The sequence below is a fragment of the Panulirus ornatus genome, chromosome 57, assembly GCF_036320965.1.
Source record: "Panulirus ornatus isolate Po-2019 chromosome 57, ASM3632096v1, whole genome shotgun sequence".
NCBI classification, from domain to species: domain Eukaryota; kingdom Metazoa; phylum Arthropoda; class Malacostraca; order Decapoda; family Palinuridae; genus Panulirus; species Panulirus ornatus.
The window spans coordinates 9,109,521-9,136,401 of record NC_092280.1 but is presented as its reverse complement, the minus strand read 5'-3'; the positions used below and the strand labels follow the sequence as shown (position 1 = coordinate 9,136,401).

Below are 26,881 nucleotides of genomic sequence, written 5' to 3'. Positions count from 1 at the left end.
GTCACCATACGGCTCTCACAGTGGTCACCATACGGCCTTCACAGTGGTCACCATACGGCCTTCACAGTGGTCACCATACGGCTCTCACAGTGGTCACCATACGGCTCTCACAGTGGTCACCATACGGCCCTTACAGTGGTCACCATACGGCTCTCACAGTGGTCACCATACGGCCTTCACAGTGGTCACCATACGGCCTTCACAGTGGTCACCATACGGCTCTCACAGTGGTCACCATACGGCCTTCACAGTGGTCACCATACGGCCTTCACAGTGGTCACCATACGGCTCTCACAGTGGTCACCATACGGCTCTCACAGTGGTGTGAGCTGCCAACGCACTCATGCTGTAAGGTATTTCCAGCGATGATCATCAGTCGACGGCCATACCTTCTCCGAACAGATCGCAGGACAGCTGTGTGAAGTATGCCTGACGCAGGCTTCTGGCTCGAGCCTTCGGCTGTGGAGTCTGTCGTGTTTAGTCTAAGCTCATAGCACTCTCGAGGTTTACGGTCTCCTTAACTTGCCACAATGGGAAAAGCACCGACCGTGTGCTGAAGGACGTATGTAGCCTGATGAGTCCTGGCGAACACTTCTGTCAGTGATCAATATGAATTGTATTTTGGTTCTGAGTAACACCCTCGGATTCGCCAAAGAGTTCTCGGGTCAAGAAGAAGAAGTTCCCAGGCCAAAGTAAAGGTAGTTCCGGCTAGAAATCCATTACCCTTTTTCACAAAGGGTTAATCAACTGAGTACGAATGATCTCTGATCACTTGGCTGACCTTTGATTACTCGGCTGATGACGGGGACGTGCTGGAGGCTCGTATCAATCTAAGGATATTCACTGAATACTGACGACTGAATGTGACCAAGTTATCCATGTATGGTATTATAACTGACATTACACGCGTGACCAAAAGCGGAGGTTCCTTTCTACCAGGTGTGCGAATCAACACTGTGTCAGTCTACTCCCTGAATCAGCTCAATGTGTCTCGAATGCAAAGATCTTTGTGATGAGTTTTGAGTAACAACTTCTTATCTTCTAGTATTCTCTCTGAAGTCGATGTCCTTACTGTCTATAACCAAAACCCAATTAAAAACTTCTTTAATTTTATCACTAATGAAAGGTTAATTCTTAGCTACCATTAAGTAAAGGAATTCTACTCATTAACATTATAATGATAGAAAATTTTTTTTTTTGGTGGAGATTTTAATGAAATGTCTTATGTATATACAAAGGCCAGAGCTCAAAAATATCTAGTTCTCCAAGAGAAAGATTTGTTATTGTTAAAGTCGCTGGCGATGTTCGAGGTAACATACGCACTGGCTATATTATCATGAGCTGACTAGCTTCCAAAAGTGCATCCGCTGTGATCATTCCAAGCAATAAATTACATATAGCGATAGCCTTACAATCAATATGCTACATATAGCGATACCTTTACAATCATTAACCTACATAAAGCTATAACGTTACAAGCAACCCAAAAATAGCTATAACTTTATATGAAACCACGCTAAGTGATAGCTTTACAAGATTATATATATATATATATATATATATATATATATATATATATATACATATATCATACAAACCTCCGACAGCCAGGATCGAACCCGGGACCCCTGTGCAACAGGCGGGAATGCTACCGCTAGGCTATGGGCCTGGCTAATAGGAAATAACTATCCGAATACTATGTACTCGAATACCCTTCGTCTCACGTTGGTGAGCAACGGGGTCTACACCTCCGCGTTGTACAATTAGGTTCGGTAAAATACTATCAGCTGGCTATGTGCGCCTGTTGGGAAGTAACCGGTGTAGACCCCGTTGCTCAACAACGTGGGACGAAGGGTATTCGAGTGCATAGTATTCGAATAGTTATTTCCTATTAGCCAGGCCCATAGCCTAGCGGTAGCATTCCCGCCAGTGGCACAGGGGTCCCGGGTTCGATCTTGGCTGTTGGAGGTTTGTATGATATATATATATATATATATATATATATATATATATATATATATATATATATATATATATATATATATATATATATATATATATATATATATATATATGTTTATATATATATATTTTCCTCGTAGACTCATAGGAATATACATATAACGATAACTATACAAATAGCAAGTTACATATGGCAATTAATCTACAACTTTAACTTTACAAGTAGTAATTTACCTATTAACTGAAATACGGAGAGTGAACGTATTTTCATCGACAATTACCTGTTTACCATCGTAGCTTCATCAGCAATCACCCATAATTAGTTCTAAATAGCAAACACTTTCATCTCGAGATCACAGACGTATCAGTTACTTCAAAGGCAAAATGTATCTGTGGGTGGTTCTTCAATCGCCTCTCACAAAGCTAAAAGGAAATCAAATGCCTCTCATCTTGTCTATTGTCTTACTGACATCTCTCTTTAGACATTTCCTTCCATCTGCCATGAGGTTCCGTCTCTCTCTCTCTCTCTCTCTCTCTCTCTCTCTCTCTCTCTCTCTCTCTCTCTCTCTCTCTCTCTCTCTCTCTCTGTTTCACAGGTATCATTCCGGCCACTGCTGCTCTTGTGAAGTATTTGCGTGTCCAGCCTCTATGATCTAGACCGGCCGCAAGCGTTATGACTGCCGCTTCCCATAGCATGTGTGTGAAGACCAGCCTCGCGAGGATTCACCGTTATGATCCCTCCTTTTCTCGCACAGAGCAGTTGCAGAGTTCTCTTCCCTCTCACGTCTTTCCCTCTCTCTAAAATCATTCCATCTCTCAGTCAGGTCCACAGGTAAGAGAGGAGAGCAGATTAATCATTTCAGCAATTTTCTTGTGTCTACCAACACTCCTTTCATCCAAGAGGTCATGACTGGAGACTGTCGAGTATTATGTATGGATTAAACAACACACACACACACACACACACACACACACCTGCTTTGCGTGTGTGTGTGTGTGTGTGTGTGTGTGTGTGTGTGTCTAGGAGCGGACAGTATGACTCAGTGATAAATGATAATTGGCAATGTTTCCAGTGACACTAACCAGAGTCATTTCTGAAACGGCTTCTGGATTTTCTCTCTTCCACTGTCATTACCGAAGATGTGATCCCTCACCCAGTGTGTCCAGTCCTCTAGGTTGTCTGTCTGTCTGTCTGTCTTTCTGTCTGTCTGTCTGTCTCTCTGGTCCTTGTCTCACCTGGCGAAGACTCCATTCCCGCTAATGAGTCCTTCATTCCAGGTCATGAGTTTTCCATTAGTAACTTTCCCGATGAGTTCCTGGACAATTACTCATTTGCAGTCATATAATTAAGAGCAGTGCCGCTTCTTCGCTAGAGGTCCGAGATTACCACCGAACAAATTAGGCTCCTTAAATTGGCACGCTGACTAATAGGGTCGGAGACGCCCCCAACCCGCCACCTTTAACACAATTTCTCATGAATAGTTCCTATTACACTTCACCTCCAATTCCCTGCCAGCGTGCCACTGGCATGACTTATGGCTGCCCACAAGCAAAGACACTCGCCACATAATAAACAAGCCTCTTCGTCCGTTCCCGTTCATCTTCGCTCGCGCCATCTCTGCCGCCGACGCTCGGCTCCCTCGACCCGAGCATTCTGGTACCGGGCGAAGGGAAGCTGCCTCTTCAGTGAGCTGGTGATTATAGTGTTGGCTACTGGGAGTTTCTGGATGGCTCGTTGAGGACTATCTCTCTCCTTTTTTTTTCTTTCTTTTACTAGCACGGTCTAAGATGGCGATATATTGGTTAATGCATGAGTGTGAACCTACGGTGATTTGTGTGTATGTTTCCTTTGGCGCGCTTTAGGTCTTCTGTTTATAGAGTCTTCGCACGTGTTTTTTTTTTCCACGAGTTTGCTCTCGTCCTCCACTTTTTTACCCATCTGTTTCCCGCCCACAGCAACAGCCAGGCGGGCTAATTACCTTCCTCGGGCGACCTTGGATGCAGGCAATTAGTGCGTCCTGATATCAGAGCCAGTGTAAATAAAATGAATGATATGAAGCGGCCTTAAATACGAGCATGCACATCCATCTTCTCCTGAATGTGGACGGTGGTGAGAGATACGAGGAGAGCTCTACCTTGCGGTACCCCAGTACCTCCAACACCCTCACCTGTAGGTGAGGTACGGTATGGACGCTGACGAAGAATACCTCGGTTGCTAATGCCTTCCCGGTGACCGAGCGAGGCAGTAACAAGTGACAGTGACTACCGCTGACGTAGCGAGTGAAAGTCTGGATTAATGGTGTATTCGTTTTTAGGCCATCGTCACGTTGCTATAATTCATACGGCCCCGTCAGCAGTCGCTGCCACTGTTTCGCTGGCCAAGTCAACTTATGTGGAGTGGAATAGCACGTTAATCTGCACCATTCGAAGGCGAATTGTCCTAGAAAATAACAGAGAACGGGATATAATCCTTCGGTAATTAAAGAGACTGGTACTCAAGGTGGTATATCAGGGTCTGGACCATCTAGTGCCCTCGGGCAGCGCGCCTAATCGCCAAGACCCGCTGCCCAGCTGGAACCTTCCTGAACTTTCATCAGGTCAATAATTCCTCTTTAGTGGCTCTGCCGTCGCCGAACGCAGACTGTTTGGCCCTAATATGCTCCCTCCTGGTTACGAATATGAAGGCTTATGCAAAAATGCGGTTACAGGGAGACAGCCGATGGGTGCAATTACAATAATTACAGGGAGCGAGACTGCAAGACGCACGCCTTATGAAACACTCACCTTCGCTGCTCTCCATAAACCTTCGCTCGGACAGCACCGCCATTTATTACTCCTAGCGAGGAGAATGTATACTTACTCTGCAGAGTTTACAAATCGCAATACAAAGAGAGAGAGAGAAAAAAAAATGTTGTCACTGTCAATGAGGACGAAGTCATCTTTCTTGAAATCAACGAATCCACGAAGAAAAGATATCTGTCTCAGCGTCTAAAGAGTTCCCTTGAGATACTGCGAGAGAAGAATGGCAGCGGTATATATGGCGGTGGCTGGGAGTGAGGAGGAGGCGGGTACTATATGACGTGCCGGTAAGGAAAGGCGGTCGCCACCGCCGCTACCAAACACAGGTCGGTCCCCTCCTCCTTCTCCGCCACACCACACGAGCCGTGCGTATCTCTCTTTCCTCGTTGCCACTTCACCACCGTCCGGGGACTCTTCCTCACAACCCCACGATGTTCTTCTGGGGACGAATTCATCTTCATTAAACTAGCCACCTGCTGCTGCTGCTGCTACTCCTGCTACCCACGGGCTACTACCTACCTTAAAAACCCTCCCACTCACTCGTCAGCCGCCGTAAGAACTGGCACCAAGATCCCCCGGACGCATTCTTGCTCGGGTACATGAAAGCAGGAGACCCCCATCCTCACCCACCCTAACAGAAAAAAAGAAAAAAAAATTACCAAAATGTGCGCGTTGGTCGTCGGTTGCGGGAGACAGTTGGCCGGAGCGTGCCGGTATGTCTCATGCCACCAGAGGCTCCCTCGGCCTTTGTTCTGCGGGTAATGAATGTGGTCCCTTAGAGTTAAGGACTCGCACGGGTAATGAGTGCATTTGTTACCTTCCTCACCTGCCTTGCGAAATCGCAAATTAGAGAAGTTCTCCTCCGAACTGGATTTCGTTTTTTTTTTCTTTAAAGAAAATGGGTCTTGGGCTGCTTGGATTTTTGTTTTTCTTCGGTGGTGGACGGGGGACGGGGTATGGGCGGTACAGAATCGTTCTTATATATTCTATTTATTTTTCTGCTGTCGTCCAAATGTTGGTGACAGATAATCATATCTCTTTAATTCTTTTATAGCGGGGTTCTGACACTGCCGAGTTCTTTTACAAAATTTGTATAGTGGATGTGTTGCTTATATGCGTGTGTGTGTGTGTGTGTGTGTGTGTGTGTGTGTGTTATGAAAGTGTTATATGCAGATAGTGCTGTCTTGTGAGACGAACCATAGGAGGAGGAGGATGGAATGATAGGTCTATCTGACGGCGTGTATAGAAGGAGCGAATATTGAAAGTAAATGAGAGCGAAAAAGATTTTTTTTATCCTTCCAAAAGAGATGGACAGTTCCATTTGTACTGTTAACGTCAATGGAAAAGAGAATTAAAAGTAGTTGATGAGAAAACGTATCCCAAGGGGCCACGTATTTATGTTGATGTGTGGAGGCAGAACGTAACGCACTTAACCAAGGCGCAGCACAATCATCTATGATCTGGTAAAGATGAGCTAAACGCAAACATTCCTCCTACACAGACACTACCCTCCTCCTACACAGACACAACCCCTCCTCTTACACAGACACTACCCCTCCTCTTACACAGACACTACCCTTCCTCTTACACAGACACTACCTCTCCTCTTACACAGACACTACCCCTCCTACACAGACACTACCCTCCTCCTACACAGACACAACCCCTCCTCTTACACAGACACTACCCCTCCTCTTACACAGACACTACCCTTCCTCTTACACAGACACTACCTCTCCTCCTACACAGACACTACCCCTCCTCTTACACAGACACTACCCCTCCTCCTACACAGACACTACCCCTCCTCTTACATAGACACTACCCCTCCTCCTACACAGACACTACCCCTCCTCTTACACAGACACTACCTCTCCTCCTACACAGACAACCCCTCCTACACAGACACTACCCCTTCCTCTTACACACACGAACACACATCCTCTCACATGGATTTACACCACACAGATAGCATTTCAGACATAAGGACTTCAGTAGTGTAGTGGTTAGAGTCGCTGCCCGTAATTCACAAACGGGCCAGCCAGGGTTCGAGTCCAGGGAGCGGCAGTCGGCCCATAACCAACCCAGGTGCTCATTCTCCCTTCTAGGCTCGTCAGGAAACGATTACCTGGTTTACGCTGGGGTATATTTGTATGTATGTACGAGGCTGAAGACATGGTACATATGCAAGGTTACAAGATGGGGAAACACGAGTGTAAAACTATCTCCTCGTAATACAAAAATAATACTCAAACGCAAACGAGATGGGGATCCACTAGTAAAGAGCACCCACCCTCACCCTTGTACAGTACAAATAGGTTATCAATCACACAGACACAAACACACACACACACACACACACACACACACATACACACACATACACACACTCGCACACCAGCTGCCATTGGATCCCCTTCAGCAGAACATCACACACACACACACTGATCAGCCTATTCATTAAGTATTCTAGTCGGCACGCGCAGGAAAACTCCATTTTTGGAAGGTATAGCCCGCAGCCTCCTCCTGATTATGGTAATAACAGAAAACCTTGGCGGATTTAATGAGCGGCACTTGTAGGGTGGGAAGAGAGTCAACTCGTCCGCTGGTGCCCAATATGGGGTGAGGCTATTTGCATATTGTCACACGTTTCACCGTTGCCCGTCTGAGGAATGAACATTTGTGGTCAACTTTGGCCACTGGCGATGGGGTCACTCTGCTCGGGAAAATGTTTGTAAGGAGGGGTTGTGATGGGCTCTGAGGAAGAAGCTTGTGTATAGACTATGGCTATGTGTCTGTATAAGGTAAAAGGGGACCATTATTACCTCCTCCTTGTTCTGTTTGGTCTGTGTGGAGAAGCATATTGTGGGATTTTGTGGCTCTTTGTTTTTTTCCCCTCCCTCCCCATTCGTGGTGTTTGACTGTACGCCTTTATAAGGTGAGGCGGTCCTTGTTAATGCTTCTCTTGATTCAGAATGTGGAATGCTGATCTGATTTTTTTTAGTGGTACTGATGTAAAAGGTTTGATAATGGTTATCCACAAACAATACATTTATCACTGTCATTGTGTTGTGGCTCTTTCTGTTGCCCTCCGTCAGGTATCTGTTCGGGTGATGCGAGTCTATGGATAAATCTACTGGTGAAAGATCTCAGTATGTAGGGCCCGAGGTGGTAGTAGAACTTTTCTCTTCTTTTCTTCTTTGCATTCACAATGGTGTGGATGTCTAGCTGTAACGTATGACGAACTAAGACCCTCAGACATTTAAATGGTTCCCCTGAACCTTTCATATGCCCTATCCTAGTTCACAGCACGTTGCTTCGGTTCGCTCTATCCTATGCACGTCTCACACCCTCCTGCATAACCAGGCCCAGATCATGAACAGCATTTTTCGTTCGATCTTTCTATCTACAATACGCCATCCCTCTTCTTGTTTCCTCAGCTTATGAGATATGTACCCTCTGATCTAACTTTTCTACACTCATCCTCTTTATCTGTCTGAACCATTTCAGCAAAATCACTTAAACGGTCGCAAACATACTCTTTTTAAGCCTAACTCTTATCCTATAATTTCATTTAGCCCTTCTCTCTCTCTCTCTCTCTCTCTCTCTCTCTCTCTCTCTCTCTCTCTCTCTCTCTCTCTCTCACACACACACACACACACACACACACACACACACACACACATTCTTATCTAGGGCCCACGCTTCGCATACATACAGCACCTTCGTCACAACAATACCATCAAATAATACCGTATTTGCCCTCATGGACAATGAAATCTCTTTCCACACACCTAGTGCATCCAAGGACTTAAACCTCTCACCCATTCAATGTCTTCCTTCAGCTCCCAGTGTTCCACTTGCCTCCACATCCACTTCCAGGTATCTTAAACGCTCTATTTTCTCCACGTTCTCTCCATTCAGACTCACGCCCCAAGCAGTATGCCTCTCTCTTCGCCTGCTAAAGCTTAGTAACCTTACATTTATGCGCACTAATTCTTAACTTTCATCTCCCACACACTCTCTCAAAATCAGACCCTAGCTTTTGAGACTGCCATCATAGCCGTGTCATCAGCAAACAGGAACTGACTCACCTCCCAAGGCTACTCACCCCATCAGACTGCAAGCCCACCCCTCCTCTCTAAGACCCTTGCACTTCCTTCCTACAACTCCTGATCTATAAACTGATTAAACAGCCATGGTGACATCACACGCCTTGTCATGGACCCACCTTCACGTGATACCACTCACCTTCCTCTCTTCCTACCATCACACACGCCTTTCTTTCTTGATAGAAACTCCTCAATGTTTCCGGTGGCTTTCCTCCTACGCTATACATTCGTAACACCTTCCATAAAGCATCTCTATCAGCCTTATCAAACGCTTTCTCCGGATTCATGCATGATATATGCTCATTCTTCTCTTTCACTAAGCATTCCCTGCGCCAATTCCGTCAAGCGCACATTTGATCCACACATCCTCTACTACACCTGAAAGCACATCGTTCCTCCACAGCCTCAAGTAATAGAACCCTTAACAGCGTCTGGTATGAACACTATCGGCATAATCTAACATGACACGCAAGCAGCCAGCCAGCCAGATAGCCGGCCGGCATCATCAGGAAGGAATTCCACGGGGAAGAGTCACTCGGGGAAAGGAAACGTCCTAGTGATGTGCCGGATATGAACCACAGTGACAATAGTGTTCGTTCATATACACCAGCGTCACGTTGGACAGGCCAGTATGACTCATGGGGTGACCCTACACGTTCGCTCCGCTTTACATATTTTTTCCTCCTTCTTCTATTTATACAATGGCTCTTTATCTTCATTTTCAGCTTCATCTTTGGTTATCTTTCTTTCTCACTTTGTTCCTCGTTCTCTGTTTGTTTGACCGTCAGTCCCTCAATCTCTTCTGCTTTCGTTTATCTCTCCCCTAAATTCCGACTTCTATTTGGTACACACATTTGTTGAAATCAGTTTATTGTTCTTAACTTGTTCATCATTGCAAGTCACTTTCAGTCATCTTCCTTTGTCCCTCGCACTCTTCTGGCCTTCTATCCCCTTAAACTTCGTTGTTAACGCTACTCATTTTTCTTTATTTATCTGGTTTATACTTCGTCTATATTATTGGTTTTCTTTACTATTTTACTTACCATTAGTTACCTTTTCGTTCTTCTTTATTTCTTGCTGTATATCTGGATTATCGTTTTCTTTATGCAATGTCTCATTCCTCGTTCCTCTCTATCTGCCTTCTGTTTTCATTCCATCTCTGCATATACAAAGGGCAACACCTACCACGCCTACAGGATCAACAAGACCAAAAACTGCCTACAGGAGGTGCAAGACCCACCAGTACCCACAAGAAGAGCCTGCACTTGTAAGATGAGCAGAACCGAAACGTTTCTTGCCACAACTAGCAGAGAATGGCAACAGTGTTGACAAATATTGTGCTCTTGTGCTGACCAGTCTTTGCAAGTGGCAGTATGGATAAAGTGGTAAGAAGTAGTACAGTTAAGAGGTGGTTACAGGCGGTTTCATAAGTGGTAGAGGCGAAACATGACAGTGAGTGGCAGGGGTAACAAGTGAAGATAAGCTGTAGTTTTGATAAGTAGAAGGGAAATATGGTGGTGCTTTGAACCACGGCATCTCCAGCTGGAATGAGTGACACAATAAGACACGTACACATTAATGTCATTGGAATTATTCAACCCAATTTTTTTTTCTTGAAACGATAATGAAAAAATGAATGAATAGACTGATGATCAAATCCGGGATATTTCCCTTAACGAGTGAACGGTATGACACAGACTGAAGCGCCATGACTCATAGTATTTCCATAAGCTCTTCGCTCGGCCCGACGAGAGCGCCACAACTCGCAGCGGATACTTGATGAACTACCTTCATTGATAATCACTTCCTGTGGCCGCAATGTACGTCATACAGAGGGTAATTAAGGTAAACGAATAATGGACTTTGGAATTACAACGTTTCTGTTGCAATCTCCTCTGTGCAAATAGGAGGCGCGAATGTAGAGGATAAAGGCAATGCGTTCCACCTTACTGCCTCCCGCGAGTAACTTAATCGTGTTATGTTACATGGACGAAAATATGTGTGTGTGTGTGTGTGTGTGTGTGTGTGTGTGAGAGAGAGAGTGTGTGTGTGTGTGTGTGTGTGTGTGTGGGTGTGTGTGACTGATACCATCAAGATCACGTGAAGGTAAACCTGTCCCTAGTGTGCTATGTCGAGAGGAGGGGGGGTGGTTCCTCCTACATTCTTCGTCCACAGGTGGAAGCAATGACCATCCACCTCCTCCCCTCTCATCCTCAAGCACTCCCTCCTGACCGCCACGGGTCACTGCTGTGGCCACGAAGCTTCACTGACACCAGGACCACCACCAATAACCTTCTCTTAACCTTCAGAGACACTTCTTTCTCCCTTGTATAAACCAACACGTCCCCATAAGAACCTTTTGAATTCCCGACACGTCCCTCCCAAACAATGTATATTCAGCCGGGCAAATTACCGCACGAAGCAGGAACTGGATCCCGTGTCTCTCGCCTCCCCCGTAAACCACGCCACCGGAACCCCCGCTGCTGCGCCACGGTCGGTCGGTACTTCCCGGACCGCCACCTGCCAGGTACCCGTGCGTCCTCAGTTGTCGGTGGGCGTCCGTCCACTGGACTATTTCCCCCTGCGTGTGTCCCCAGTGCAGGCGCTGCCGCTGTGGTGACCGAGAGGTGAGTGGTGGGGATGCTATAAGACCAGGTGTTGAGGGAGGGGCGATCATCTTCCCAATTCAGACTGGTCTTGGACGGAGATGCGCAAATGCATCATGCTGCTCCGTCTGTGGTGTGAGGCGCAGTGAGATATACATGACTTGAGGTCTGTACAGAACTCCCAGAGAGGACCACCTCGATAAGAGGCTTGTACATAACGACCTGGAGAACCATCTCGACCATAGAGGTGTATAGGACGCCCAGCAAATCTGTACAAGACATCTGGGAGAACCAGCCCATGCTAGGTTAGTGACCTTAGAGTTACGAACGTCCTACACTCGTGATCTGATGTGAACTATGAACGATGTGCGTGGATGGAAAATATCTAGGAAAAAACAGTTTAGTGATTCACCAAGACAGCTAGACAGCCTTACCTAGTAAGAAAAAAGCATTGCCTGGTTAAGATAATTAGTCTGAAGAGTAAAGTCCGTATTTTATCAAGAGAACAATCACAGAAAATCACCACTGAAGCGGAGGTTAGACAAGAACCGCTTCAGCTGTAGCTCTCGTGTTTCAGCAACCACTTATCCGTGAACCTCCTGACCACTAGCAGCGAACACCAGGGCCAAACTCCACGGCACCACCGGTGCCTCCGGCGTGAGTGCAATCATGCACCTTCGGGAACTCCAGCAGCCTCAAACCCTTCGCCCGGGCCAACCCTATCATACTAAGTGGATGATCTATGCAGTGTTTGCTCTGTCCCCGCTCCTGGCGGCGTCATCGGAGAAGGTAAGTCTGCAAATCCCCAGTAGAGAAAGAGATCATCTTTCGTTGAGTAAGAGACATGAATGAAAGAAAATGGGTGAGCTTAGTTTTCTATAGGTTTCGAAAATGTATCTCCCTATCAAAGAAAATGGCTTCCCATTATCCCGCATAGCTTTAAGACATTCACAGAATTCCTCCTCCACTTCACAGAAGATGAGGGACCTCATCATCTTCAAAAGTAATTGTAGAAAAAGATCGTTCAGCGCTACAGTCACCATGACCTCACTATCTTCCTCACTCCAGCAGTAGAGCCAGTTGCCCCTCTCCTTCAGGTAGTGGTGTTGGTGACCTTGTCCTCTGGGGATCTTCTCTGCTGGTGACCTTGTCCGCTGATAACCTTGCCCGTTGGTGACCTTGCCTGTTCGTCATATTGCCTGTTGGTGATCTTGACCGCTGGTGACCTTGTCTGTTAGTGATGTTGCCTGCTGGTGAACTTACGTGCAGGTGACCTTGCCTGCGGATAACCATGTCTGTTGGTAATCTTGCCAGCCGATGAACTTGTCTGCTGGTGACCTTGTCTATTGGTGACCTTGCCTGTCGGTGACCTAACCCTGAGCAACGGTATCAACGGTACAAGTGACATATACGAGCTGTCTCTCCCCATTTGCATCACTGTCCAACTACCAAACTCACAACGCCGTACAGACCACTGAAGAATGTCGTGAAAGCTAGTCACTGTTGCCTCTATATATCTGTATGAACGGTAGTCACTGTTGCTTCTATATATCTGTATGAACGGTAGTCACTGTTGCTTCTATATATCTATATGAGCGGTAATCACTGTTGGCTCTATATTCATGTATGAACGGTAGTCACTGTTGGCTCTATATATGAGCGGTACTCACCGTTGGCTCTATATATGACCGGTACTCACCGTTAGATCTCTATATCTATATCATCGGTAGCCACTGGTAACTCTATATATCTTTACAAACGGTAGTCACCCTTAGCTCTATATGTCCATATGAACGATTGTCACAGTCAACTCTATATCTATACGTACGATAGTCGGTGTTGGGTTTATATGTCTATATGAAGAATGGTCAATGTTGGGTCTAACAGAGTTTTGTAAGCAGACAGAACATATACAATCCTAAGGAAACTACAGCACACACATACACACACACACACACACACACACACACACACACACACACACACACATACACACACACACACACACACAGCACACACACGTAACACACTGGGACTTTGGTGGTGTGGTGGTTCGTGTCGCTGACCATGATTCACGCAAGAGACCGCCTGGTTTGACTCCTGGACGCCGTAGTCAGCCCACAACCAATAATAACTTTTTTCTCTCACGTTGGAGGCTCCAGCCACGAAGAAAAGTCCATATCAAGGCTGGGCCTTAATTGAAATGTAGAAAGTATTATGAAAGGGAAAAAGAAGAGACTAGGGAAAATCGTTATGAATTTAGAAATAAATAAATAGAAAAAATTCTTTCAAAATGTGCCAGGTCACAGTTATTGGGAAAGACCTAAGAAGGTAGAAATTTTCAAACCTTCGACGTGCAGGTAAAGAAGCAGGTATCAAAACGGCCCACCTTTGAGTTGCTGCAGGCCACACAATAATCATGCGACTCAGCAGCTCGTTGAGCATTGCGTGGTCTACCTAGTAGTTTGGGTACACAAGAAGCCAGCTCTCGCGAGCAGAAACCAAAGTAATACATATAGGAGAGGGAAAGTGAACCAATATTGCGGCGTAGGGTAAAGGGATCAAGTTTGGAAGTCAGCCTGGGACATTTTATAAGTCTGATCGCTTTCGACTCAACTCTGTCAAGCAAGGATACAGAGCTAGAACCACCCCCGATGTGCGAGCAGGTCTCCATACAAGGATGAGTCAGTCCCTTGTATACACGGAGCAACTGTTCAGAACCAAAGAAATTTCGACATCTAAACAGGACGCCCAATTTCTTAGAGGCATACTTAGCTATTCCTGTAATGTGGGGTTTCCAAGAACGTGTGGGCTGTTCATCTTACTCAAGGGGCTGGTCGATGAATGGATACCTGGCGGCTTAGACTATTGTATGTACACAAGACGAATAATGACATGATGTATATATATATATATATATATATATATATATATATATATATATATATATATATATATATATATATATATATATATATATATATATATATATATATATATATATATATATATATATATATATAATATATATATATATCATTAACACCCTCATGTCTCAGGCTGGGTGACCCCGCCCGCTCGGGGTCACACTATGCTTCACGCGAGCGCTAGACATGTCAACAACTTCCCTGATATACATATGGTATGACTGAGATAGAAATTCCACTTTTTTCACGAGAATGATCCTGAAAGGCTATCTAGAGTTTCTTTTATATAAACATTCACTAAAATAAAAGTATGTGAATCACGATGTGATGAAATACTTTCTTAGCATCCACAGGTAAAAATCTCTACCTTCTACATAAAGTCTAGAAAGCATCAATACTAAGTCATACTATTTACAAAGTTCAATAAAGCAGAGATAAAGGAATGAGGAAAAACAATGCGGAAATATCTCCACCCACCTTGCTTCCTGGGGTCTCGAGGTCTCGTTCAGCGATGTACCGCTCGCATCAAACACGTTTATGATTTCAACAGGAAAAACTGCTTACACCGTCATGGTTATCATCCATCACCCTCAGTAAGACTTCTTCAACCAAACAGATGACACTGTAATACTTAACCTCCACTTCCTGCCTCTCATGACGAACACGCGTGATCTTCGTGGCGTCAACAGTTAAATGTATATACTTTCTGATTGTCTGCACTACAGGTGGAGACACTTTAAGATCACTGGCTATTGTCTCTTTAACACACTGGTATTTAAACAGCTTCCATAACGTTACGCTGGCGCTGCCTCTTCAGTAAGTCTGGTCAACTTGTAAACGAGAACTGAGAACTGTTAAACTAAAAATGTTTAACGAATGGCCGTCATATGTTTATACAGAATATCAAGCATTTGTTAAATTCTAATTAATGTTTATTGTAATCAGCAGTTCTTTATCTTTAAGGTATATTTCATCTGCGTGGGCCCATGTGATGATATGTGCCGACACCCTATTCTTTGCCGAAGTTGTCAAATGAGCTTCATCAGAGCAGACGGCAATAATAACAGCGGATAGTCATGGCGCCATCTGACTTCTGAGGTAGCAAATATAGTAGAAGCCAGATATCGCCCTAAAGCTAAATTACTATCACACCAGTCTGGGAGGATGATACTTCACAAATAGATCATCTTGGTTGGGCTGATGTGCCAGCCGTATAATGGTATGTACGTCCAGCCTCCAAAGACGAATGACAACAATGAAAGCCAAAGAAACACAGTAAAACCATGATTAAACTTACATAAAAGCACGTTCGTTTATAGAAAAAAAGTCTTGTTATAAAAGATTTAAAGAGGTGGTCTCATAATTTGAGAGTAATGAGTGAATGGAAGAAACTGAGTTATGAGATTGAGAATATGAGCAACATACAGAATTTTAGGAAAACATATGATGGTAGAGGAGGTTCAAGAGATAGGGACCACGAGCTCAGAATTCCTTCTCAGTACAATACAAAATTCCAGGTAAAGTAGGTTATGGAACCTGTTATGTATCTAATACTAGAATTTATGGTAACAGATGCAGGGCGGAGACATCTAATGGAAGCACAACTCAACTATTACAACAGAAATGATAGTGTGAGGTACGCCCAGTCATTATAGGCCGGACTGGACAGCTGCTTATCTAACGAATGAGTAAGTGTGTCAGTATGTCATCACATCTCCACACCTCACTTGTAATGATAATTGTCCGCTGGTATTTGGGTAACATATCAGCCATAGTTACGCAAACACCATGTGAGTGTGTTAAGGTTTGTAACGCCAACTACATACTGGGGGAAAATGATTGCTCTGGTCAGCCCGCGAGGTTCACACGCAGTGGAAAGATTAGTAAACCTCAGATGGCTAATATACTAAGATCACATCTGTAGCAACGTGAGGGAGGGTAAGTTTACCTCGATCTCTCATCCCCGTGGTGTGTGCCTCGCTCACCCTAAGAACTTCATAACTGTAAACCATAGTTTGCACTGTAACACGATTGGTTTACATGAACCAGTTTTCCCCATCCTTCAACAACATATGACTTTGATAACCTGGGCTGCGACTTGGAGACAAGGGAAACTATAACCTTATATTTCACCATGATGGCCACACTCTGATGTCCCACACTTGTGTTCCGTTGACTCTCAGGGACCAGAGTTCTCGAGCTAAATCAACAAGAAAGTTTAGACTTTGAAAAGCTTCCTCGTCTACCTCAATTTGATGATAAATAAAGTCCTTGGATGGAATCCCTTATGAATTTCACACACTAAATGGGTCTTTCGACCTCTGTATTTCATTGTGTGGTACACATACAATTGTCTAATGAGATTGTCTTCTCTAATATTACTCGCTGACAAATGTTGCCACGCAGTCTGGTTCAAGGAAAAGTATCATTTAGAAGAAGAAGAAAATGTACTCTGTATGAGAATGAGTGTCAAGGAAGTTCAAAGACATTTGTAAATACGACCGCTGGCTTATAGAAGGTAAGTAGCCCTACCTACAGGCTCAGCACCACAGCTCAGCACCATCGAGTTGTGAAGGGAAGAGAGAGAGAGAGAGAGAGAGAGAGAGAGAGAGAGAGAGAGAGAGAGAGAGAGAGAGAGAGAGAGAGAGAGAGAGAGAGAGAGAGAGAGAGAGAGAGAGAGAGAGAGAGAGAGAGAGAGAGAGAGAGAGAGATCTTCGTTAACTGAAACCTATAATGACTCAGGGTATGCCCTAAGTAATCGCTCATTCATACAAGGTCTTCCACTTACATACACATTTACTTCTTACTGAAATAACCTTCAGTGAAATTTCGGTTTGCCAGGACGAAGCAAACTCTTCCTCAACTCTGTAATTATGAGTCGACCTTTTGTACAGCTTCATTAGTGAATTACACTGTACGGTGTTCGTCATTTAAGAAGAAACATCGATTCTTATCCCACATATGTACTTTGACTATATGATCTGTTTCTTTTTGAATTTCTTTGTGATTTTGATCCTTGAGGTGTTTTCTCCTGTCTGTATTTTACCAGAACTCCGCCTGTGCAAAGCGAATGGCTAGTCATCTTCAGCGAGGTCGTATCATTGTGAGCTGCTGGACTTGAGGAACTTGTCGCTCCAAAGGATTTCATCATTTCCCTGCTTCTGACTGTAGCGCAGCCTTGAAGCTGTACGAACCTTATCAAGTGGGTCTTGGGGCTATACATGATAATAGTGATAGGGTTCGTTAAACATCCTGGAATTAACTCTCTCTCTCTCTCTCTCTCTCTCTCTCTCTCTCTCTCTCTCTCTCTCTCTCTCTCCTACACACACACACACACACACACACATCCCGACATACAAGCGAACAAAACCATACCAGTCATCACACGACACGTACACTTACCAAACTCAGAAACACCACGATCACATAAAACGACCTCGGCTTTATCCCAAGTGTCCTCCTTACCACACATCCGAACACAGTCTCGCAAATGAACAGTGTTCTAGGTTTAGGTCATAGCCACAGCGACACTCGGGATGAAAGAATAGAAAACGTCCCATGGTATGACTCCAGCTGGCATGTAATGATTTATAACGATGTCATGAATGTGAGCGACAGAGAATGAAAGACGTCACCCCTTCAACGCAAAACAAATGCCGGAAACATCTCTTTGTTTATCCCGAGTGCAAGGACAATGTAACGCTCTTGCATATTGGACGGTAGATTAGAATAGATAAGATCATACACCAACATACTGTCATACAAGTCAACTCTGCGTCCCACGAGATGGCTATCTACCATCAGACATCGGTACAATATCCTGCGGTCTGTCTTCAAAAGATATTTTTCCAGAGTGCAGAAGTTAGATTAGTAATGTGACATACGAGGGAACAATGACTTGGTACTCTAGTGTTATCCTGAGGCTTCGGTATACCATTATAATGACAGTGAAACTGAGGGGATAAGAGTGGAATGTTGCGGGTCAAATTCTTGTGTAGGTCTAAAGTGACCTGGACTTTGTTGTAGGTGCGAGCAATTGTTCTTTGTATTATTTGACAGTTAGGTTTCATCAGCTCTCTCTCTCTCTCTCTCTCTCTCTCTCTCTCTCTCTCTCTCTCTCTCTCTCTCTCTCTCTCTCTCTCTCTCTCTCTCTCTCTCTACTGTGGCGGATTGGCGACGGAAATGGATGAAGGCAGCAAGTATGAATATGCACATGTATATATATATATATATATATATATATATATATATATATATATATATATATATATATATATATATATATATATATATATATATATATATATATATATATATGTATATGTATATGTCTGTGTATGTATATGCATGTATACGTTGAAATCTATATGTATGTATATGTGCGGGTATGGGTGTTTATGTATATGTAAATATGTGTATATTAGTGGTTTTGACACTAAGTTCACACACACACACACACACACACACACACACACACACACACACACACACACACACACATATATTTTTTTTTTTTTTTTTTTTCATACTATCCGCCATTTCCCGCGACAGCGAGGTAGCGTTAAGAACAGAGGACTGGGCCTTTGAGGAAATATCCTCACCTGGCCCTCTTCTCTGTTCCTTCTTTTGGAAAAAAAAAAAAAAAAAAAAAAAAAACCGAGAGGGGAGGATTTCCAGCCCCCCGCTCCCTTCCCTTTTAGTCGCCTTCTACGACACGCAGGGAATACGTGGGAAGTATTCTTTCTCCCCTATCCCCAGGGATAAACACATATATATATATATATATATATATATATATATATATATATATATATATATATATATATATATATATATATATATATATATATGTATATATATATATATATATATATATATATATATATATATATATATATATATATATATATATATATATATATATATATATATATATATATGTATTCCCTGGGGATAGGGGAGAAAGAATACTTCCCACGTATTCCCTGCGTGTCGTAGAAGGCGACTAAAAGGGAAGGGAGCGGGGGGCTGGAAATCCTCCCCTCTCTTTTTTTTTTTTTTTTTTTTTAATTTTCCAAAAGAAGGAACAGAGAAGAGGTCCAGGTGAGGATATTCCCTCAAAGGCCCAGTCCTCTGTTCTTAGCGCTACCTCGCTATCGCGGGAAATAGCGAATAGTATGAATATATATATATACATATTTCAGTATTATACTTAATCGCCGTCTCCCGCGTCTGCTAGGTAGCGCAGGGAAACAGATGAGGAATGGCCCAACCCACCCTCATACACATGTACGCACACAAACGCCCACACATGCACATATAAATACATATACATACACAGATATATACACGGATACACATGTACTTATTCATACTTGCTGCCTTCATCCATTCCAGTCGCCACCCTGCCAGCAAACACGTGACTTAATAAATGCAGAATAGGAAAAAAACATGAGAATCCGGAGCGCTTTCGTGTATTACCACAATTTCAAAGGACTAATATCAGAGTTACTTAGATTAGTATATCTAACACAAGTCTATCGCCCTCCTGAATCTTCAGGCTCGTACATCCTCAAACCTTTCTTTACTCCAACCTTCCATCTCCTTCACTATCTCCACTCCCTAGCGTCTTTCCAACGATGACACGTACATCTATGAATCACTTCTTCCCTCATCTTCCTCTCTATATGCCCAGACTATTCCTTGACATCCTGGTCGACGCCCTCATTCAGACTGTAACCACTAGAATACCTTTCTGTGACAGTCCTTCCTTACGTGATGATCCCTCCTCACACTACATATTTTGCCCTTTGTCACTCCGGTTTCTAACATATCCACGCACTCCCGTTCTTTTACTTTCACGGTCTAAGAATAACATCCGTACAACTCTGTCGAGAATACCGTGCCTTCAGACATACCCAACTTTGCCCTTACAGAGACACCGAACTCCTTTTTCCACGAGCTCCTTATCGCAGTCGGTTCCTTGAGTCCTTTCATCCTACGATACTTCATATCCTCCATGGTTCCATTCGCTGTCACGTCCACTCCCAGGTGCCTAAAGCACTCTACCTCCTCCAGGTCCTCCCGTCCAAACTTATACACAAACCATCCTGTCTCACGTACTCCACCTTATCACCTTAATTTCATTCACATCTACTCTTAACTTTCGACTTTCACACATTCTCCCAAAAACCGTGTCACCATCCTTTTGGTGTCTCCCTTTCAAGTCTCCCATCAGAGCCGCATCATCTGCAAACAACAGCTGACTCACCTCTATATACCTCTCTTCACCCGCAACGTACTATAGATCCGCCCCTTGCTCCCAAACCCCAGCATTAACCGTTTTCTTTTCTTCTTTTTCATTTTGGTTAAAGCCACACATGGTCATGCTCCCCAGCCTCAAGCCACTGAGAACAAATCTTCCTTTCGCACATTCAATCCATGACTGTTCTTATGACGTGAGGATACAAGAGAGGAGGTTTCCGGCCACTCGTTCCCGACCAGGCAGGTCCCCTTATTCGACAGAGACGAGACACATGATCATTGTCAGCATTGCATGATCATTATCATCATTATCATCATTATCATTATTATTATTATTACTATGATTATCATGAAACCCAAGAATCCTTTCACTGAGGGGGCTCCAGCAGCTCTGAGGCTGCGCACCTGTCAGGAGCTGGGAAATGATGAATCACATCAGAGTGAAAAGTTCCTTGACGAGACCGTGCACCTTCCTCGTCCACAGACGGTGATGCCAAGGGAGACTTTTCAATCGAAGTGTAGCCTCATGTAGGCGGAGTCCGGTAACATCCACATTATATATACCCACACACATTTTGGTGTCCCGTATGATCAGGGAATATTTAGCTCCTTCGTTATGGCTATATCATCATTCCTCTACGATATCCCGGTAGATCAAGACATAATTCCACAATTCATAGAGAGTCCTATAGCGAATATTGACGCCATAATTTTACCCGGTCGTTCCATCATGATAGATGACTCGTTGTGGGAGGTCATTAAACACCTCATGACAGGGGAGGAACGAACAAAGAAACAAAAGAGCGACGCTCACATTGCAGGGACAGACTCTCTCTCTCTCTCTCTCTCTCTCTCTCTCTCTCTCTCTCTCTCTCTCTCTCTCTCTCTCTCTCTCTCTCTCTCTCTCTCTCTCTCTCGTTAACGGGAAACACCAACAGAGAGTCTCTTTCTCTCTCCCGTTAACGGGAAACACCAACAGAGAGTCTCTTTCTCTCTCCCGTTAACGGGAAACACCAACAGTTGCTGAATGAAAGGAAAGAAAATTGAACTGCCAAGCCTTATCAACATGTGAGTCACGTGACGTTTTTCACATCGTCACAGACTACATACTGAAAACAAAGGCAGAATTCACACATCCTGGTCGTCTACTTCATCATTTCCTATGTGGTCAGAGGGGGCGCGTCATGGGATCCACACGCAGCTCTGGACGAACTCGAATATGATACGTCACTCCTCCGCAGTAGCATATTAATGCCTGAGTAAAGGAGATGCGTGTTTTCAAGACACCTTGGGGAAATAAGAAATCAAAAGTGATTCTATCATTTCCCTGCTTCTGACTGTAGCGCAGAAGTGAAGCTGTAGGACCTCCATAAATGAGGGGGCTCTTGGGGGTATGACTGATATTAATGATATGGTTTGTTAAAAAGCCTGGAAGTAAATATGTTCTTTTATGATACAGTTGTGCTTCCATAGTACATCTGTTTTTGTTACTGTTGTCCTACAATCATACCAGGTCTGCTCTCTCTGAACCCCAGGTGGCTGGCTGGCTATTCCCTAAACATCATCAGGGGCAACTATGGTGTTGTTCCCTCTGCTTCACTATCAATGCATCATCTATCTATAGCAGGAACTTCACTGATCATCTCTGTCATCCTACATATAACCTCGGCCAAGACCATCTGGTCCTCTTCTATGTGGCTTTCTTATGCACTCCCCTGTCCCCACAGGTGTCAAGTACAAGAAAATGGGAAGATGAAAACCCGGTGAGAGGAAAAGAGAGTAAATATGAGTAGTGAGGTAGAAGGATGAAGAAGATAGGAATGCGATGAGGGGAGTGAAAAATGGAATGGTAAAGGAAGAACGAAAAGGACTGATGGTATATGGGTAGACTTGGATAAAAAGATATAATGCCTTTGATTGGTGCCTTGCTCTTATAAGCTACTTACTACCGTAATAAACCATATTACGTCACTCCCACGCCGTCAGCGATTGAGTTCTGAAAGTCTGTTATAACGTATATAATCTCCCGTCAGTCAGGGTCGACCTGTATGCTGGATGACCAAGACATGCAGCCCACGCCTCAGCGTGAGGGGTCGACATTTAACCCGAGGGTGTAGAGGTATACCACAACCCTGCCTCCAGTGCGGACCAGTGTGACAGTGCACAAGACAAGCCACAGCGGTAGCGCTTGTATTTCCAGATGGCTGTGAGGTGAAGTAGACCCAGCTGTTCATCCAGTCGTAAGGGTTGGTCGACAGGGGAGAAAGAATACTTCCCAAGTATTCCCTGCGTGTCGTAGAGGGCGGCTCAATGGGGTGGGAGCGGGGGGAATGGAAACCCTTCCTTCCAGTTTTTACTTATCCAAAAGAAGGAACACAGAAAGGGGCCAAATGAGGATTTTCCCCTCTAAGGCTCAGTCGTTTGTTCTTGACGATGCTTCGCTAACGTGGGAAATAGCGAATATGTATAAAAGAATATATATATGCATGTATATTTATAGCGTTAATGAGATGGCCTTGATTAGGGCCTCACTTGCTCCTGCCGTCTCAGCTAACTTAAAAATTCTGTATCTTTGAGGGTGATAATACTGGGTAGCTTACGTGTTTACGTATAGTTGGGTGAGATTAGCTTAGAGCATTTTTTCAGAGCTGCGCTGCGAAATTTTAAAACCCATGCCAATCGTAAAGTATTCTGTCTGACGTACTTTCAAAGTTGCAGGAAGTGTATCGTCACTATGGAGTAATATATCGCATTCTAAAGCAAATATATCACAAAAGAACACATGATTCGGGTATACGACACAAGGAAAACGAAACACGAAGCTCGGACCACTTTCGTGAAGATGTGGATTATCACGAAAGCGCTCGGGTCTTCTTGTTACATGTTCTATGTGGCCTCCCGACATCATGCCTTGTACCTCACGATATTAACTGGTTCTCCTTCTTCCAGGTCTCGGAGGCCACGAACACCACACAGAACCTCGGCCTGCGAGGCATCCGTCGCCTTCTGATCGACCCCCCGTGCCTGCCCTGCTTCAGGAAGGAGGAGATGGGCTGCAGGAGGAAGTTTGGCTGCGTTGTCAACAGTGACGGCACTGTTTCTTCCGCCCTGTTGACATCGGTGATTTCCAGGGACCCCGTCAAGAGCACTGCAGGGGCGCAGGGAGCTACGCGTCGTGAGGAATCACCCTGTCTGCCGTGTTATTCCTACGACTGGCATGGACGCTGTCGGAGAATTCGAGGCTGTTCTGTCTCCAGCACTGCTCCTCCGCCTGCGCCGACCACCCTGATCCGTGCGACGGAGGCAACGGGCGATCTGACCCCCGAGAGTGGTGAGAGTGGAGTATCTACCCTTCCTGAAGACGCTGGTTCTTCTATGTCGTCTGACCCTCAGCAGGAACCGACAGACGTGACTGTGACATCCTCAGATCGCACGACACTCTTCCCTCTGGTGGAAACATCGACTGAATATCCATCAGTTCCTCTGTGGTCTTCTGAAGTTCCTTCAGTCTGGACCTTTGAACCGACCTCAACAATGCCTCAGGAGAACGAGTCTTGACCAATCAACTTCTTTCTCGCAGTTACAGGCCAATGACGTCGACGTCATCACCTTCCATCCACACCAAGAAAGAAGCTCAGCCTTCGAGGACAACTGTCCACACGCGCGAACTCATGCTGCTACAATGGGTACCTGACGGATCAAAGTACTAACCCCTCCTCAGGGGTCACCTCCTGGCAAAGTGGTCTCAAAAGCCCACTGACCAAGAGATGTACCATGTACAGGATTTTACATGAGGCTCGATGCCTTGGTTGGGATAACATACACAGATAAAAGAAAAAGTTAACTATATCCATACTACATCCAAAAACGAAGACATACCTGTTTAAAGGAGTGTCTCCTCTGGTTTATATCTTGTAGTGGAGCAGGGCATCGTGACCAACACCAGCGAGGCAGAGACGCTACATCAACCTGCCTTTGGGAAGAGAGAAAGACTTGTAGAAGTCTACCCTTCATGTACTTAACACATACAGAATCTATCATGAAAGGACTAATCAATCTCATTTAGTGTATGATGTATTTCCTAGTGTAGTGCTATGCTGCTCAGTTATGCTACTGAACTGGAATGAACTACTGTATCAAAGCTATTAATAACCTGACACTGATGACATGATGGCTACACTGACAATGCTGACATGATGAGATCATTCACCTGCACAGGTGATACTTATGATAATATTTCCGTCTATGTATCCCGATGAAACAGTAATTATGGTCTAAAATTAACCATTCATGATATAAGGACTCAATCATATATTGTCTATAAGAACTATAACTATATATGTGTGCTCTTTTATGTAGCATACAGTATAGCATCCCTTTACAATTTCTTGTTTTCTGAACCACTGAATAAAAAGCTTTTACTGTTGTGTGAGTACAATTCAATTTGAGTGAACTATGATTTAACTCAAGCATTTTGAATGTGGTCGTGAGTGACACAAACCTGAATGAATTTGAATGATGCACATCTACAGCAGCTCATACCTTTAGCAAGATGTTATCTTAAATAAAAGATCCCTTTGAATGAAAGACATTTATCTGGACAATCTATGAAGTGAGAGCATGTACGGCCTCAGAAGATAATTGAACAATTGCAATCATAAAAGTCCTAAATTCGTTCTGTGTGATAAAAAACGCCTTAATAAAAGTCCCACAGTGTAACAGACAATGTACCAAGAAAAGTCTTACAATGAAAAAGAAAATGTAACTATAAAATTCCCACAATATAACAGAAAATGCATTAATAAAATTTCTGCAATGTAAGATATAATGTAATTATAAAAGCCATATGATATATTAGAAAATGTAATAATAGATCCTTACGGTACAATGGAAAATGTATTAATAAACCCACCCTACAGTGTAATAAAAGATGTACTAATAAAATCTCTACAATCTAATAGAAAATGTAATTAGGAAAGTCCTACAATGTAACAGGAAAAGATTAGTTATAACTGTAGCACTTGGCTTAAGCCCAAGGATCTATTGCCCTTCTATCTATTTCTATTTTCCCAACCTTCTCTTTACCGCCACACTCCCAAGAACCCTCCAATTCTGCAACCTCAAAAAAAATCGTCATTCCAGCCAGCAGTCAAGCACTACCTCCAGTCACTTGGACCTGGAAAGCGACCTCAATGTCTCCAGAAAGAGATGGGAAATATCATCCAAACACGTCATGAAAATTATGCTTCAAAAATCATCAGTAAAAGATAACATGAACTACGATGCTCTTGCGTTGGTCGTACTCCATGACGAAGGTGACCAAGGAAAGGATTCTCTGCTGCTGGAAGAGAGTCCAGAACAAGAGTCAGGGCTTCTGGAAGGCAGGCAGGAGAATTGTACTGGGGGACGTGAAGTGCCATTTAGATTTCAGTGTCAAAAACTATTGAGTTTATCTTTTTGTGATATTGTTGAGGTATTGTATCTTTACTTTCCATCTCGTTTTCTTCTTGTCTCTGTCTGTTTGCGTGTGTGTGTGTTTGTGTCTATGTTTGTTATTACCTATACCTAAAGTAAGGGAAGAAATTTGTGTGGCCTCATCTCACGAACTTTCTATACCACCATACACTTTTTTAAGCTTTAAAAGAAAAGTCTGCATTCAAAAATACATTACTCAGTTTATTCCTTTAATCTACATCTCTGATACTCTAAATATAATCCTTTGCATCAATTTGTATTAAGTTTTTGGCTTAATCTCTTCCCATGCCGCCTGATTACCCTTTCTTTCCATCTTCCAGAGAACAAATTACCGTTGACGTTGCCAAACTAGATTAGACACTTGAGGATTATGGTCAAGTCTCTCTTCTCACTGTCCTGTGTTCCACGGAGGGCCTTTATATCTCTATCCCTGGAACGCAGCTTTCTTTTTTCCTCAGGTACCATCATCTTTGTTGCTCTCATCTGGACCCTCTCTATGAGGTCTCCATGCTCCCTCAAATACGGTGACCAGTTCTGAGAAGCACATGATAATACGGTTGTCAGTGACTGACTTGAATGCTAGTTTGATGTCAGTCAGTATACAGTTTACTTCCCTCACACGTCTTTTTAACGCTCTGGTGACAGGTTTGGTTAGGGCCTAAGTCCATTTTTACATTTCGACTTATGCAATTTGTTTCCTGTTTGATTTTGATACGTAATCACATGATGGCCTTGG

General features: G+C 43.9%; 1 protein-coding gene across 1 annotated transcript; it reads left to right on the top strand.

The window, feature by feature from the left end:
• The first annotated feature begins 11,435 nt into the window (after nt 1-11,435).
• Nucleotides 11,436-25,609, top strand: LOC139766449 (uncharacterized). The gene is made up of 2 exons (XM_071695137.1): nt 11,436-12,268; nt 23,620-25,609. The coding sequence occupies exons 1-2, from the start codon at nt 12,149-12,151 to the stop codon at nt 24,226-24,228; spliced, it is 729 nt and encodes a 242-aa protein (XP_071551238.1). The 5' UTR covers nt 11,436-12,148; the 3' UTR covers nt 24,229-25,609.
• Nucleotides 25,610-26,881: the final 1,272 nt, after the last annotated feature.